The 18,205-nt window shown below is 42.3% G+C and overlaps 1 protein-coding gene across 2 annotated transcripts; it reads left to right on the forward strand.

Annotated features, from left to right (window-relative positions):
• Positions 1 to 166: 166 nt before the first annotated feature.
• hormad1 (HORMA domain containing 1) lies at positions 167 to 6,628 on the forward strand. Of its 2 annotated transcripts, XM_029505063.1 has the most exons (16): positions 167 to 192; positions 482 to 550; positions 1,150 to 1,294; positions 1,387 to 1,450; positions 1,741 to 1,777; positions 1,866 to 1,886; positions 2,045 to 2,071; positions 2,156 to 2,223; positions 2,989 to 3,140; positions 3,941 to 4,098; positions 4,300 to 4,362; positions 4,811 to 4,871; positions 4,987 to 5,039; positions 5,501 to 5,584; positions 5,817 to 5,867; positions 6,250 to 6,628. In XM_029505063.1, exons 2-16 carry the CDS (start codon positions 518 to 520, stop codon positions 6,343 to 6,345), a joined length of 1,113 nt encoding a protein of 370 aa, XP_029360923.1. In that variant the 5' UTR covers positions 167 to 192; positions 482 to 517; the 3' UTR covers positions 6,346 to 6,628. The 2 variants fall into 2 exon arrangements, 1 of the variants encoding a protein (XP_029360923.1); XR_003840876.1 differs by lacking the exon at positions 6,250 to 6,628 and having other exon boundaries at positions 4,981 to 5,584; positions 5,817 to 5,856.
• Positions 6,629 to 18,205: the final 11,577 nt, after the last annotated feature.

The raw sequence follows: 18,205 nt of genomic DNA on the forward strand, positions 1-18,205 counted from the left end.
TAGAATCGGTCCAACTTCTGAATCAACACTTTATTAAACAAAGAATAAAACAGACTGATTCTTCTTTAACAAAAGGATCGGAAAACGTTTTCATTTTGTTTAGCTTCATAAGCACTCCCAAAGAGACGCTAACTGTTCTGTGATTGGCTACATGCTGGTGACCTCCCCGTCAATCAAACTTTAGCGGGAAAGGTAGTTTCATTAAACACCTGGCTTACAGCCAGTTCTTCTTTTAAAACTTCATTACTGTTGTTTGTGTTCAAAAAACAACCTTTTGTTGCGAAAATGTAAGTATAGGAAACAAAGAAACAACTGTAATCGTATTGTGCTGTTTGGAGATGATGTGTAAGCTAACGGGATAATTAGCTAGTTGTAATTAATGTAGTACAGAAATGTAAAGATGCTAAATTAGCGTGTTAGCTAAATCAACAGATCTTTGGCCGTTTTAGTCATCGTAACATATTTCTTGTTTTCTTTTCAGATCTTTAGTTTTGTGGGTTGTATTTCATCCAAAACGATGGCGTGTGTACAACAAGTGAAATCTTCACAGGTAAAAATCGATTTAAAGGTTTTGGCTTTAAGCTAGCTGGCGAGCATTTTAGCTAGTTAGCTACAGGTCAAATGCAAATTTTAATCCGTCGATGTTATGTCAAGTTTTCTTGTTATTTTTAATAGTTTTTGGATTAATTGTTATTTTCCAAACCCTATGTACTAATAATAACCATGTTTTGCTACATTATTATGAGAACTTTAATTAGTGTGACATACTGTAAATTCATTAAGAAGCCCAATGGAGATCATGTGTTGAGGGTTTAGCTTTTATTTATCATCTTCTGGTTGTATTCTTGTGTAAAGTTAAATTCTTAACTATTTAATACTGCAAAATAGTCATTGTAGATTTAAAAAAGAAGTAACTTTTTTAAAGCAGCTTTTTTGTAAAATGATCATCCACAAAAGCGTTCATGTTCAGGAACATCAGAGGAACCACACGATAAAAAATATTCTTGCTAATATTCTGCTGAAATGTATAAGTATAGACTTTAGATAGACAGTATCTAGTATAAAATTTGGAAGGCTAGCTGATATGTATGTGTTTACTGTGACAGGGAAGCTGCACTCACTTATGATTAATTTGTTTCTCTTGTGCAGGACACTCAGCTTTTACCTAATCAGGTTCTCTCTGAGCAGCAGTCCTTGGTTGTTATAAAGAAGCTCCTGGCCATCGCTGTGTCTGGCATCACATACCTTCGGGGGCTTTTCCCAGAGAAAGCCTATGGGAGCAAATATGTTGAAGGTTACATTATCCATGGAAATATCACCAAGATGCCATGTGGAGAAAAAAAATATCGAAGATTCTTATTTGTCTTTTCTTTTTTCATCACACAGAGCAGAAAGTAATGATCCTGAGGGAAGAGCGAACCTGTGCAGGTGCCAGTCAGATTGTTCAATGGTAAATAATAATAAATAAAACAGTCAGAACAACAATGTGGCATGTGCTGGCCTTACAAAAGTAATTTCTTAAATGTGTTGTACCTTTTTTGACATAGAGTCGCTTGATAATGTTTTTCCTGCTTAAAAAGGTACATAGGTGAATATGTTTCCAGTCAGTCTACTGTAACATACAACACTAAAATGCCAAAACACTTGGTTTAATGTGATGATTCAGGGCTTACTAATCTAAGGAACTGTTCTGTGCGTCATTATCACTTTTAATTGGATGTTTCCCTTTTATTCTTCCAGGATGCAAGGATGCTTTGAGGCCATCCAGAAGAAATATGTAAATTACATTCAACTTTTTTCGCTAAAAATCAGAAGATTTGATTTGTGTGTGTTTGTAACTAATGTTAACTTTTCCCACCCACCAGCTCCGCACCGTCATTATGTCTGTGAGTATTTTGCACATTTTTCATTTTCTGCATTTGGTGCATAACCAGTAGACCGGGAAAAACTACCATAGCAAGGGGACAATAGGGAAAATACGAGGATTCATTACTATCCAGGAATATTTATGGTTTTGATGCTTTACCCTTTTTTTTTTTTTTAGATCTACACAGATCCAGAGAATCCACAGGTGATTTGCAGATTTTCCTTTTCATCATCATCAGCTGTTTGAATGACTTTATGTCTCATCTGACACAAATGACTTGTCTTTCAGAAAGTGACTGAATTTTATCAGTTTAGGATCCAATATACTGCAAATGGAGCACAGATGGACCTTGAGAGGTGGGCTTTATTTATTTATTTATGGTGCCTGACTTTAATGATAGCAGGCTGACTTGTAGGAGATAACCTTTTCTGAAGGGAGATCATGAATTATGTCTTTGAAGCAATGTTTTTATAAATTTAAGGAACTGTGGGTGTCCTAAGTGTTCAGTGCTATGTGATACTGAAGAACTGTGAAGCAATTAAATTTAATACATTACTTTACTTACTTTGATGTTGTATGATTGGAAACTTGAACATTCAAACTGTAAATTAAATTAATGTTTATTGTGATTATATTTTGCAATAAAACATATTTTTTGGCATGAAAAGGTAGAATTTATCCCCCAGTGACTTAATGTTGCAGGAGCACTATGCTACAACAGCATTTAACAGTAGCCTGTCAAAAGTCCCAGTGATATCACTATCGTTTAGCCTGTTTATAGCAGGAATGTTGTGTCTTTATTTGGATTTGTTGCTCTGTATAAAATGTATGAAGAGCAGCAATGAAAGCTGAGCATCAGACATTTTTGCAGGAAATTTGTTGAACCTTTTAGGAGGTGAATTCAAAATGTCAGGAAGTCTTTTTTCAGTCTTTAGATTTCAGCTTTACCACAATACATCATGAATACATTTTTGGTTGACACTTCTTCCATGCACATTTGCAAATATAGGCAAATGAGGGTAAAAACCAGGTGGATGGTATCACAGCAGAAAGATTTTCACAACGGCCGCCTGATGAGGCGAAGTATGTTTGTTTTTCACCCCACTTCCTTTCTCAACCAGCAACAACAATAGCAAAGTGTCAAAGATGTCATGTGGAAACACCAAGAAGGCGAGCATCCTGCTGGTGAGGAAGCTCTACACGCTGATGCAGAACCTGGGGCCTCTGCCCGACAGCGTCTGCCTCAACATGAAACTGGCCTACTATGATGATGGTAGTGCACACAGCCGCAAACGCCCACTTTCATTGTTTTTTTTCCCCCCTCCAATTAGGATTTTTGACCAGCCAATTTAAAAACTTTTATAGATTAAACAAAATTTATAGTTGTAGCCTTTTAGTATGAATACAGAAAAACAGATAAAACTTTAACACGGTGGTCTGATATTTTTGTAGAGCATGATGCTGTGTAGGAATTTGAAGATTTATGTACTTTTTATTGTTTTCATGAAGCAATGACTCATCATTTCTCGTTATTGTGCCAGTTTTTTGTCTCCTGCTCATTATGGCTCACAGCAAACAGAACAAAGGCTTCCATTGGCAGTTGTTGATGAATAGCCCCCGACCCCTTTCATCAGTCAATATGGCACTTGGGGGTTTGGTCAATATTTGCCCTCAGAACATGTGTAACTAAATGTGATTACATTTTGACATTTAAGATTTTAAATTTACTGAATTTTGGTACTTTGGTGCAGAGGTCAGGGCCAACACTTTATCACAACCTGAACGTGTCCACCAAGTTTTATGATGATTGGCCAAACAGTTAATGATTTGCAGCCATTTACTTTGTAAGCTCCACCCGTTGGGTGTGAGAACCAGAAGTCTTAAGGTTTTGTCTCACTTTGTTGATACATTTAGCTGCATAATTTCCCCAAAACATGTCCTAATGCTGTGTTTTAAATTACTTTAAGTAATTAAGTACTTAGTTTTAGTTTTTTTAAATATTTATTTCTCACAGTTTGTGTAAAAAAATGGTCTCATTTTGTTTTTTGTTTTCTGTCTTTGGTTGTTTTCCAGTCACCCCTCAGGACTACCAGCCACCGGGCTTCATGGAGGCTAATGGAGACACCATGCAGTTTGAGAGGGAGCCAGTCAAACTGACCATGGGCGAGGTGGCCACGCCCTTTCACACCCTGAAGTTGGACATGGCCACGGAACGACAGAGACTGGAGCAGGTGAAGATTAACCAAGCATGAGACAAAAGGGCTTAATTTTGGTCTTTATACGTCCTTTATTTACCATGTTATAGCTTTTTTAACTCTCTCTTACTCTGTCTAGCTATCTCCTTTAGGTTGTCACTTTTGTCTCCCAACAAACTAGTCTGCACTATTGGGAGCATATTTTTAATGGACATCATTTTGCTAAACATCCTGCAGGTGGAGGAGACTGTGACGGAGAAGTGGGTTCTAAAGATGGAGGTGGATGGCGTCTTTTCACAGGTCAGCACAAAAAAAAAGACACAAACAACAAGCAACAGTTCAGGAGACAGGTACATAAAGCTCAGGTTACAGGATGTGATTATGCAAAACTGGAAACATGCTTTCTTTTTGAGAAATGCTTTACATCATTTCCTGTACCGCAAGTTATTACACATGGCTGAAAAAAGAAAAAAAAAAAAAAACTCCACAGATTGTTGGTCAAAAATCAGAGCTCATCAGTAAACATCAGTATAAGTTCAGCTGTTTTACTGAAACGTTTTCACCGAGGCCACAGAGGCCCTGAAACAGATTTTCACAATAAATAATGAGGTCTGTCAAATGTCTCACAGTTATGAATGTACAAATATTGCACATGCAAGCAAGACCAATGCTCAGTAGCTGTTTGTTGTAGTGTGTCAGTGTGCTGACGTTCGAGTGTGTTGCTCATATAACATGTTTTGATCTGCAGAGTCATGTGATTGAAGACGTGGAGAAGCCCGACACTGAGAACACAAAGTTAGATAACACTGGTAAACAACCCTCACCACACCAAATTAAATAAATACTGTACCTCTCATGAGACAGATAGAATGCTATGAAAGTTAACGATTAATGTGTGTGTGTTTGTTTTTTCTTTAGTTGAAGAAATCCATATGAACGGCCACGAGAAGAAAAAAATCTGCCAGGAAGTTACAGAGGTAGGTGTAACAATAACCACGCCAACCAATGAGCTCCCAGGTAAGAACATTTCCAACTCCAGTGCAACACTGACAAGCCCAAATTCACTAACCCCAGCTTTTCCTGTTCAACAGCAAATAAATGTGCCACATGTAAGACCTTTTTTGGCCATTTTACATCTGAGAAAACTGCAGATTTATTTATTCTTTTCAGGAGCAAAAAATGTTTTTATAAATATCTGAAACTCCAGAGCTGAAAGCATTCCTTTGTAAAAGCTCCTTTGACTGTTCAAGTAAGAACAAATGCATTTCAACAAAGGTATCATGGTGATTTAACTGATGTGTCAAAGAAAAGGCGGTAAGGATCCACAGACTGATTATAGGCTCTGTGCACACATAAAACAAAGAGCCACTTCGGCTGTTCATGGCGGGGGGGGGGGGGGGGGTGGCAGTGACATTACAGACCATCTGTCCCCTCTCAGATGGACACACTGGTGAAGAGGACCTCTGATATGGAGGTGGGCCTGAAGAGGACCAGGAGTGGACGGATCATCAAGTCCACTACGGTCAGGGCGCCACTTGAAGCTCAACAGCCACCATGTAGTCTGTTAATAGCCCAACAAGCTGAAAAGCCTTGTCCATGCCTTGCAGTACTTAAGAAGGTTTTATACTTTGCAACTGAGTCTGTTTGATTTATTAATTAACGACCAACCAGCAGAAGAAAATGAAATGAATTCAGAGCTTGGGGTGTGTATTATGTCCTCACAGTTGTGTGTGTGTGTGTGTGTGCGTGCGCAGGAGACAAATTTGACCGTGGAAAATAAGCCGACACCCATGAAGAACACAACGGTAAGAAACCTTCAGAAATACTTATTTGATTATGATTTAATATGGGCAGTTTAATGTATGGGTACAATATAGGATTGGTTATTGCATTATGTGAGAACAGCAGCAGCGTGTGCTCATAAACTGTCAGTCTCTTCCGTTATTAATCAATGTGAACTCAGACAGCGTCCAACAGTTGACATTTTAACTGTGGGTGTAAAAAGATTTACCACAGTTTTTTTTATTGTTATTTTTTAAGGCGAGAAAACCATTTGTACATTCACATGAAAACGTGTATATCAGACTGGGTGGAACTGTTTGGTTCACAGACGACTCATAATTTTGGTTCTGCAGATTGAGATGACTCAAAAATTCTGCGGTGACCATTTGTCAACTGTTTTTTCAGGTTTCTCCATATGACATCGCCAGCAGCCAGGAAACACCATCCGCCTCCACACCGAAAAAGAAACGCAAATTCAGTGAACCCAAAGAGCGCTACTGACCTCCCACTCCGCCGTTACAGCAGCGTTGTATTGATTTATATTGTTTTTGACGCGTTTACAAGTGTGTTTTTTTATAAAGGGTAAGTCCTGGTTTCTGAAAAAAGGTTTTAAAAACTATTTGTGGTTATGCTGCACTATATCACACATTTTTTTTAATGCAATACAGATTTAAAACATGCTGATGCAGTTAAGTATAACTCATCTTTGAGGTTGGAATAATTTACAAAACTCTGTTTATTTTCACCTCTGGGCGGTTATGTTTATTTTACTGGAGCCATTCTGTTCTCATGCACAAAACAGGACTGAAAAACTTGAATAAAACAAATAATGAAAGTACATTTGGCAGTGTTTTTTTTTTATTATTATTATTATACACCCTTAAACATGCACTGCTGCTAAAAACGTACTTTTGTGTATTTATGCATTTTATATGTTTTGTCTGTTTATCAAAGATGGAGTTGTGCAGTTAATTGAAATAATCACATTGAAGGAAAGATTCAAACAGCGCTGAGGTGCTGCTACCATTTTAAAGACATGAGGGAAAAATACTTGTTTAGGCCAAGATTTTTTTTATTTGCTTTTTTTAATGCAAATACCATCCAAGAAATAAAAATTATATCACATCTGCCAGAATAATCACAGATGGACTTTGTTTAAACTTGGTCAGGCTTGTTTCAGTCTCCTGCATACGTTGATGCAGCAGCCTACAGTCATACCTTTAAAAAGCTGCTCTGCGTGCCAGGATTGTGTGAGTCACATTTTTATTAGATCTACGCAGATGGTGATCAGGTTGTATAAATATCTTTTGCCAGCAGCTCCACATACTCGGGTCAACACAACTCTGCAGCTGCAGGAGTTGACTTCTGCACTCTGAGCTGAGGTGATGAGGTTTTATATTAAAGTGGACTTTGCCTGTAGGTCTGTAAAGTGGAGTCAGTGCTGAAGTGCCTTGAACCTTGTGTTCTATCTCATCACTATCACTCCTGCTGTCGAAGAAGTGAGATTGTATTGAAGTCTATGGGAAAATGTCCCTCCCTCTCGCTGATTTATTGGCTCAGCAAACGTTTTCCTGATGAGTTTATGGCCTCAGTACAGCATGATCATTTTTTTAAAATGATACTATCATTTGGAGGCAAACAGACCAGAAAGCAGGGGATGGATTGGGGGGTTGGCTTCCTCCGATTATGGTTTCGCAAAACCCAGACGATGACAGCCAGATTACAAACTGGAGACCTCAAGGTGGCAATTCAGAAACCAGTGGGTGACATCACTGTAGGCCACCACTTGGCTTTTACACGCTGTCATTCTATTGTGATGCGTAAGGTGTTTATACGTTCAAGCTGCGGCTCTGGTGGTCACGCTGTCGTGACGCTCAGCAGATATTTCAGTCAGCATTGACATGTTTGTGCTTGATTCTTGATTTTAGAAGAATATGCAGTCGCTCTTTGCTGTTAAGTTATTTAAAAGTCGCAGCTTTCTGACCTTCCCTTTTCCCAAAAGCCAAAATGCCAGCTCGGCCTGCAGGATGAAAAAAAAAAAAAAACTACTCAATCTTCACCTGCTTGTTGAAAAACAAACCTACGTGTTTGAATAGACACTGAAATGCCACCATTTGCATGTGAGGTGCCTTAAATGAAGCTGTTAAGTGAAAGTGGATTATATCTGTACACAGTGACCTTTGGGCCCAGATAAGGGCCCGTCGGCAGCCTCCCACCCGCCAAGCTGTGTGTTTTTAATCTCCTATTGTTTTTCCCAGAGAGAGGGACATTGGCTGATAGACTGCCTTAACCCACTGCAGATCAATACTGCAGGATGCCTTTGTGATGCATATCCAAGCAGCACCCCCCGCCACCTCGCTCTCTCTGCAGCAGGCCAGAGGGGGGAGAGAAAGAGACTCCATCAAATCAGCCCTCGTGTCCTAACACTGGCGTTGTCTTGACCACCACTTTTATTTCATTGTCTCTGCGCTTTTATGGGGATTAAAAGAATGGACTGGCAAATTTGTGGTGGACAATATGGGCACATTGTGTGCACCGAGGCCTTTTATGAACTGTGAAATTAATCAGGGTTGCCCAAACTCACAGCCGCACTCCAGTGGCAATTTTCAACACTTTTTATTATTTTGACGGCGGGGGTTGGGGTGTTCTCCAGGTATTGATAAGTGATGAAATGCAATGACAGTAGAGGCACGTTCACAGATCTAGTCATGTATAGAGCTGTTACAGCAACGCTATATCACAGAAATGAACCTATACAAAGCACCCAAAAAGCACAAAGTATCCAATAAAAGAAGGGGTCCCGAAGGGGTTCGACCCCCTGGAGCTCAGACTTAAATATGGATCTCCTTCAATCAGCAGGAGCAAACAACATGAGAACATGTTTTAAGGGCCAGTGTTCCTGTCAAGATTTGTCCCAAATATCTACAGAGGGGAGGAAGGAATCTAAATTGCAATTTTATTTCAGGTCCACCCTTGATCATTCACTCGGATCCTGGGACTCTACATCATTTCTGTACACCCAGGTCTCTCAGAAATGAATTCTGAAATTAAATTCAGGGACACACGTCCAGCGGCTAGTGTTAACAGATCAATCAGCTGGTCAAACAGCAGGAGGGGGCAACCGGATGCCTCCACGGACCAATCAGAAATCTGGGTTTGGACTGTTTGAGTCGATAGCTTAGGTCCAGGGCGGTCTGTGTACAGTCAAGGCAAGACCCGCTGACAGACTGATGGACAGACAGCCGCAGTCCATCCCAGGGCTCCATATAGATTAAAGCCAGCTTCTGTGAGCCTATAGTCGCGGTGCAGTGATTGTGCCTGCAGGGCCTATAGGCCCCAAGGGGGGGCTGGGCTTTAGAGCAGGAGGGGGAGGAGAGAGGGATGGAGTGGACATCCAGCCCAGGGACCGTGACCCCTTTGACCTTGCCAGAAGGGCAGCAAATGTTTCCGAGCTGATTAGCGCTTCCCCAGCAGAGCACCCTGCTCGCTGCAGAGGCGTTGGAAGAAAATATGTCATTCACTTATTTTCTGGAAAAATATTGTATAGTCTGGCCAGAACAAAGATGAGGTCATGTCAAGATTTATTTATTTTTTCTCCTATCGTTCGTAAAATAAAACCAAAGTTTTTGTTACCAGAGGACAAAAGTAACAAAATACTTTGATATATTTAATATTTACTTGTGATTCTTTTTCCTTTATAAGTGTAATCCACTGAAGTTAATGGGGAAAAAATTTGAGTCTGCTCAAGCGCATGTATTGGTAACATTGGACAGGACGCTTTGTTATCAGCTTACAGGAAGTAACATGCTTTGTAATAGATGACCATGAATGATATACTGTAACACTTTAAGCGTTTACTTGTGATATAGAAGTGTACTTTGTTTTCAGTGCAACGCAAATTTATTCATATGACACTTTGTCATAACAGGCCGATTCAATGTTGGATCAAAGGCTGCAGCCGAGGCTTCAGTGGTAGAACCATTTGTTGACTGATCAAACTGAATCTGTACTTTGCACTTAAGCTTTGTCAGTTTTAGCCAAGTGATGCATTAAATATGTTTGACCATTCTGTGCTTAAACAGAGAAACATTACTTATCAAACAGGGGATGAGCGAGCAGGGATAAAACACAACCACAAGAGGGCGATAAGCAGCCATGGAATTGAGCTGCAAGGCCAGTACAAGAAACTCCTGTAGCTTTGTGTGGTGACAGGAAAGCATCTCCTTTCCCATTCACGCCTTAATCAGCTCGTACAGTTGGCCCCCGCACTGCACACAATTTAAAAAGCATGCGATCCTACTAAACAGCCTACACGAGGCTATTCAACTTGTCTTTTGAGAGACACTGCAGCGGCAGAGTCAACGGTATTGATCCGAATAAGGAACGGTAAAAAGGGGGGGAGGCTGAGAGCAGGTGGTAGTGGGCCAGCAGATTCAGGGATTTAGTTGATCACCGGGTATTTATGGTCAGCGCTGCCGAGTGGCAAAGAGGGACCAGTACCTACTCCAAACAGATGCTCAAAGCAATGGGATGTGCCCCCATTGTGATCTGAGTGGACAGCTGAATTGTTTACCACCAAAGGGCCCTTTTCTTCGGCGGCAGGCCTGCGCACAATGGGGGCCCCCGCCGCACTGACACACTGAGGATTTCTGCAGGGGGAAGCCAGGGAGGGTGTGGTGGTGGTGGTGGTCATTGGGGGGGGGGTAGGGGGTTTATAGGGTGAGCCTCTGTCCGTACCCCCTTTTTTCTTTCTCTGTCCTCAGATGGACCTCTTTGCGCCCCCCTCAGCTCCTTCCACAAAGGCCCCCCTAAAGCTACCGCAGGGCAGGGGTTTAAATGTCACGCTTGGCCATCAGAGCGCCCAGCCCCCGGCTCGTGTCTCCTGGGGGAAGCACGCCAAGAGACATGGAGTGGGACAGAGGAAAGCCAAGGGGAGGGAGACACTTGCCCTTGCTCCATTGTCCATTACGATAGGCATGAGCTGCTAACTGACTCCAAATCAAGTGTATCCTCTCGCCACGCGCCCTAGCCTTGTCTTGTTCTTGCTCAAACACAAAGGCCCTCTGTGTTTTTATTTTTTTGTTCCATCATCCATAGGTGAATAGCAGCTTGCTTTGGTCATGGTATGTTTGGTAGAACAGCTTAAAGGAGCCTGCAGAGTCCAACTTCAGCTGGCCACCGGACTGAATGATAAAACACGGTTTGTCATCCAGATACGATCGACATGCAACCACATCGCGCTCACAGTGAGCGCTTACATGACAAAAATCAATGCTAACTTTTTGCGTTCAGTCACATAAGAGGGACAACAAAACGTTAAAGCAGGCAGGGGGAAGGGACGGTGGGGTTTAAGGCGTGGGGGGTGACAAAATGTCAAGTTGAAATACAAGTACAGGGAAAAATATACGAGCTGCCGGCCAACTTTATCCCAGTCCAAGGTCCTGGCCCATACTTTACCCACCCACAAGATTGAGTGTTTTATGTATCTATTTGTTCTAAATAGTGGCACACTTGACCTTGAGGCAAGACGTGTGTGCTTGCAGCCTGGCCCGGGAATCATCCCTCCTGTCAGCCTCGGAAGGGAGTGACCTTGAACCAAACAGGCGCAGGCGTAGCTGAGTGCACAAACTCATTTAACTCCCAGGTTTGTTATCGACATGTTGTAATCGTTAACATTATGGATGATGAATAACTACTGAGTGCCGCATACCTTACGCAATATGTCGCCGTGCCACATAAACTCGGGCCAGCCAAGGGCCCACGACGGCAGACGCTGCGTGCTGACAGTCAGATGACTAGAGGGCCACATCATTTAGACTTGTTTTTCCACTGAATCTCAACAACTCATCATGAGTGCCTGCAAAGTACATCGAGGTGCTTCAGGACATAGATCATTTCTGTGCTTCAATGCTTTTCTCCTTTTTTTTAAAGCACACATTCATGTGTACTCAGGAACACTTAACCTCCAGCATCAGCTGTTCAGGCGTCTGCAGAGGACCTTCTCTTAAGCCACTCATATTGATCATTGTAAATATGAATTTACCGTAGTCTGAAAAATGCAGAAAAAGGACAAGAAAATTAATATGGCCAGCATTGGCCCAAGCTGGAGGTATTAATTTAAATTTTGTGGCTTTTCGAGACAGTGATCTAATGTTTAAGTATCCATGAAGTGCTTTGTGAGGGGAGCCACAGAAGAAGCACTAAAATCAAAGGAGTTAAATTCTTCATTACTGCGAATTCAGGCCTGTATGAGAAATGAAGTTATCAGCTCCCTTTTTATTTTTTTATTTATTTTTTGTTTGTTTCTTTTGTGGACAGACTAATGACACTGTTGCCTTTAGATCAAACCTCCAAGACCTAAATCTTCCTTCCATGTGTATAAGTAATATAATACACCAAGAAATATTCCTAACAGAAGTACAAAAAAAAAAAAAAAAACAACATACGGTGTCATTTTCGTTTTCCACATTTCAGATTTGAACTTTAAGAAGTTTGTAAGAAAAGAAATGAACATTCATATTCAGTTTTAGCATTTACAGTCTTTAGCCCTGATTACAAAAAGGTGTGACAAATAATCAATAATGTAATATGCCATGATCTGCTCTCCTGTGATACAGTATTGATGTTCTGCTGAATCTTTCTTGTGATACTAAGAACAAGCTCTTTTCTTTTACTTCATCTAAATCTAAAACCTTTTCTGAAAATCCCTGAAAACAGCAAAAATAACAGATAATTATTGATGATAGTTCCTCTTCAGAAGCACTCTGTGATGTAGCTTGATCAGATCTGACCTCTGTCTTTAAAGACATGAGCAAACAACTCGATAAATATCTTCACATTCTGCCTCTGACTGGAGTATCTCTAGAATCTGATTGGTTTGTGTACCTGACATCACCTTTACCCAATATTGTCTCCATTTGGGAGGGGGAAAAAATACACAAAAAGGCACAATTACAGATGTCTCCTGTGTCAAAGCCCAGTGTGGCTCTAACTTTGGGAGGTTATGTTGCATTAATGAAGAACTTCAGTTTTTATAGTAAATCAGAGATTTAGAAAAAGTATTTTGAGTATGTACCTTCTTCCTCTGTACAGAAATATTTTAAGTGCGCTATATATCTGTTACATTTCCTCCAAAATAAAAAATAAAAAAGAATCTTGAATGACAAGGATCACTAAACAGGAAACATAGAAAAATAAAAAAAACTTAAAGGGTGCCACATTTTCTAAAAGGTGAAAGGTGGAGTAGCCCACAAACACCAACAAATAAAAAAAAAGTATTGGACTAAAAATAAATGCAAGGAAACAACTTTTTACACATTCAATTCACAAAACCAAGAATCTCTGAGGCCCCGCCAAACAACCTGCTTATAGACACCCTCCCAGATGAGGATGATTAGCCCCAGCTGGGGGCAAATCACAGGTACAGCAAACAGCTCCTGATTGGCAAAGAATGAAAAAACAAGTAATGTGATTTCCATGCCACGGTTTCCTGGAAATTTGGCTTAGGCATCAAGAAGAACAGAATATGTGCATCAGCCACCTAAAATTCAGCAAATAACATTTAATAATCCCAAAAAAAAAAGAATCTTACCATTTGATACTTCTACGGGAAATAAATAAAACAATACTGGAAAAATGACGACTATCAGGCCAGAGTGAAAGTGAAAGACTAAACCAAACTGAGTCACTTCTGTTTAGCGGTCGCTCTCAAGTTGCCCAGAAGTTTCCAGTGATGCAGAATGTGCGTTTCATATACAGTAAGTTTCCACAGCAGGTCTGCAGTTTGACCACATACAGAATCTGCCGGAGGGGAGAAGAAAAAGTTTTCTCTCTCCCTCTCGCTCGCTCTCTCGCTGACGGCCTTGGGAGTTTGACTTCTGCCCTGCTAGTGTTTTCTTCCTCCTCAGGCTTTTAGGGCTTTTCATCTTGCTTAGGTGCAAGGGCACCCACTTCTCTCCTCTCCCAGCCCCTTCTTCCCATCCGGCATGCACATACACATGCGGATTTCCATTTCGGCTATAGTGCGAGATTAGCAGCTCTACCACCCCAAGGGTGGTTTAAGAAAGAAGGGCAGACATCCAGCGGTGTTTGCTGGGATGCATGTGGAGGAGAAGATCCCCCAAGATGTATTTAAAGCCACACTGGAGTCTACGGATGAATCCTCAAAACATGCAGTTGTGGTGAAGTGTCAACTTGAATGGCCTCACATTAGTCCAGCCCTTCCAGGGAGGGAGATTTAATTAAATGCCCCATCCACTTTTGATTTCTGTTGTGGAAACCATTTAATCTGGGAGATTTCCTTTGTTTCCTTCTCTATGTGGAGCTTTTACACAATGCTGTGTGTTAGTATCTTTCATTTAAGACTTGTGGCACAATACCTAATCCCAGATAGCAAAATAAAACAGGCCCATAGTTGGCCATGTGCTTGTTTTCTTCTTTTCTTTCCTGGTCCCCTGCCCCAAATCTGGCCCAAATAGAGTATGAATGTAAGATGCTACTATCACATCGGGACCAATTGTAGGAAGAAAATCCTCTGACTGTCATTAAGGGATGATGGCTAGACTCAGATGTTGAAGAATGCGGGGGCCAGTTTATATGTTGAGCCAGAAGTTTCCTTTTGTTGTTTTAAGGAAAAATTTGATGAGTTAGACGTGGCGTCATTTCACAGGTTCTGCTTTTTGTAGCTAAGATCTCTAAATTGTTTCTCAGATTTTTGCCTCTCAAATTCGACTTTAATTTGATTTGTATTGCTGAAGGCACTGAGAGGCTACATTTAAATAATCAGCAACATGTCTGTCAACAGTTTCTTCAGTGGATATAGAAAGGCACACTGCAGTTCATTTTCAGTGATTTCCTTTGCTGAAAATATCTATATATAAAATTAAAGTATCGTCAAATTAAACCAACACTCACATTCAACTTGAGACCATTCGGATGGAACGACCTTTACAGTCACTTTTGGGTTATCCAGTTTTACAACAGAGCACAAAAAGGACAGACGTATTGGGAAATGACCTCGACGGGCCGTGCAAGCCGTCATTACCCAAACCACAAAGATCGGACCGCAAACCTCCAACAAGCCCATCTGACAAGATCAGGCATCCGATGGCAGCAGTGCCCGTTACAACTGACCCATAACATGTGGCCCAACTACAACTAAATTGTGGCTGAATTATTGATACAGTGGCGTCAGCCGCTTTGCAAGTGGGGGCATGAAAGGAAGCCAACATGGGAATGGTCTGCTAATTTTATATGGGAGCCTCAGGGCACATTCCTCCCAGTGAAGACCAAGCATATTGACATATGTGTGTAGGGGGAGAGACTGTATATAATATCAGCCCAGTGCTGAAGCAGAAAAATGGACGCTGCGACTCTCCATACAGCGTCGACCTCAGTCTACACGTGTTGTGTCCTCCATATTTCTGTAAATATGGCTATAAAATCTCCAGATTTGAGTGCTGAGATGATGCATGCATGGAGGACTTGGCAGGTTTGAGTAAAAATGTATACAATATCCTTTTCTCCTTTGCTCTCCTGCTTCTTTCGATTGCTCCCCTGGAATCATTACAGCTAAAGCGTTTGTTTCACATTCATTTGTCAGTGTAATATCAATACTGTATGGAGAAATGGTGAGATGAATTGTGATGTATGGGATCAAGTCGTTTAGAGGGCTAAAGGGAGAGGGGTGGGGGAATGGGGGGAGGGGAGGGGGCTTTTTGTTGCTAAGCCAAGGTTGTTGACCATCAGTAAGCTGGCTGGCTAATTTCTCCAGAAGTGTCCAAAAGCCTTTGTGTCCTCAGTGCACTTTTATTTCCACCTCTCTTGGAATTGTGATGACCGTGCCTCGGGGCGACAAAGACACCTTGAGGAGCGCCCACCTTTAAATCCGCTGCGCCACGACTTCAACCATGACCCCTCGCTGGAGGGATCCCTCAGGCGAGATTTAAACGAGCTCCCCCAGGTCTGCAGCAGCTACTCTACTCACCGTCACATTTTTAAAGACATGAATTGGCCCTCTCTGATGGCTGATTGTAAAATTAATTTGAATATAAAAAAAAGAAAAGATTTGGATAAATTGATATGAGAACTTACACGTGTGAATAAATCTGCCCTGACGTGTGTTTAAGTGGAGTGCCAGGCAGAAGAAAAAAGCTGTTTTTGGAGTGACTGTACCCAGAGAGACAGAAGGAATGCTGAGGTCCCTGCAACACCCCCCTTCCCCCCGCTTTCCTGCCTTTCTTTCTGTCTTTCTGTTATGTGTCTTTTTGCTTCTCTTTCCACAATTATCCATAAAATAGAAGGGAATCCCTCAAAAAGATAAAAAAAAAAAAAAAAAACAACAACCAAAAACCCATTTACAATATTTAAATGCCATCAGCCTACAGGCCTCTTCCTTTTAATTCCATCATCTTATATTTTTCCAATCTTCTTTTCTTTCTTTCATTCTTTTTTTTTTTTTTTGAAGTGGAATACTATCGCTTACATTTTTACAATTCTTTTCGCTCCCTCCTTTTTTGCTATTATGGAGGACGAGTGGCGAGAAAAGCATACAATATACAGGCTATTGATCCACGCCCATCACTGCAGAAAAAAAGTCGGTTCGGGGGGGTAGGGGGGCTGGTGGGAGGGGGGGAAGGGGGACTGGACACAGCGATCGATAACCTACTCTATCAGCCGTTTCCATGGCAACCGGCCGAGCAAGGACAGAGGGCTTCCATGCATTTTGCACCTGTCTATTTCATATACCTATTGTGAAAATGAAAGTGTCAGAGAAACAAATGCAAAGGTGTCGCGGGGCTCCGGCCCAGCGTCAACTTCCACAATTAAGGAAATTACATAAAGGTTAATAGCTTGCTGGAAAAGAGAGGTGAAAAATGGGAGCGATGGCTTGTGGGATGGGTGGGTGTGGGGTTCTGTAGGGATTTCGGTGACCTCCTCCTCATCTCCCTGATGTGGGCTGAAGGACGCTGGAAGGCAGAGTAGCCGGGCGCTTGTCTGGTTGTGCACGGGTTCTGGGTCGTTTTCTGAAAAACATGCACAGATGACAGTTTGAAATGGGCAGTTGCTTCCTGACATTGGAGACGGGGCCTCTTTTGTGGTTGACCCCAATTTGGAGGTCGGGCAAGAATGATCAATGTGCCGGCCATTAGCTCACCGTGAGCAACTGTAGGCACAAGAGCAGAGAAATATGGCAGCGTAGATACAGAAAAGGACTGAGGAGAGAAAGCAGGCAGGAGGGAGGGCGCAGCGGTGCGGGCTGAGGTTAGCTGAAGCTTTCTTTAGATCAAAACCCAGCAGGCTGAGCCAGACAGACTGTCAGGAGAACTTGACACCCAGACGACCACCGAATCGCCGTCTGTCTGACCGTGGTGGGCATTGAACTTCTAACCCCCTTGCAACCGGAGGCTCATTGGCTCCAGAGCCGTGGCGCTGAGTCGGGTTGGCCCCTAAGTGAAAGGGATGGATATCATGATCTGGGGCCTGTGTTGATCATGTGCCATATTGATCTCCAATCGAAACTACTGCTGAAAATGCAGGATTGAAGGAATGAGTGAGCGTAAGAGAGAGGGAGTGGGAGGGAAGGCAGTCAGCTGTGGCTCCTCGCTATGGTCAGCGGTCCTGTTTCACGCTGCAGAGGAGTAAACAGTGCTTTCACAGAGCATGGAGCATCACAAGTGTAACATCTCTAGCTTACATGCACGTCTTTGTCTTTGAGGGTTCTCCGTTCTGTGTTCTCTGTGCATTTTCACTGATGCACTCATGAATGACAAATCACAGGCCACAATGGATTTTCTTGAATGCCAGCAGAGTGAAATCCGAGCACAAACACAGCATGTCGGCGAGCGGGAAGCTGCACGGCAGAGGAAGACACAGCGGTTGTCCTCCAGCACCAGAGGCGCTCTGTGTTTTGTGAGCTGTGACATCGAGCTATTGATGGGCACGTGGCTCTCTACTGTTGTTCAGGGGCCACTGGCCACTCCGCTGACCTTTGACACCTCAGCCATGCCCCAGCTTCATTGTTAGGGGAAGAGGAGGAAGAAAGAGGAGCAGAGAGGAGAGGAGGGGGAGTAGATGACCCTTGAGCTCCTTGGATTCTCCCTCCCCCATTGCCTCACCTCTCCCATCCTATCCCAACACCTCCATCCAGCCCTCCCTCCCTCCACACACACACTCCGCCTTATGCCGATCAATGACAGTTTCATGTGGCTTCTCTGGGCCTGCAGTGACGTGTGTCCTATTGATTTATCGACATTACTCCAGGCAAGCGAACCCAGAAGCCCCCTCTCTCAGTCGGCAGCCAGGCTCCAGTCCAGCAGAGGTTTACCTCCCCCTGCGCTGTGTGGGCCCATGCCAAGTCATC

The sequence above is a fragment of the Echeneis naucrates genome, chromosome 6 (genome assembly GCF_900963305.1).
Source record: "Echeneis naucrates chromosome 6, fEcheNa1.1, whole genome shotgun sequence".
Classification (NCBI taxonomy): domain Eukaryota; kingdom Metazoa; phylum Chordata; class Actinopteri; order Carangiformes; family Echeneidae; genus Echeneis; species Echeneis naucrates.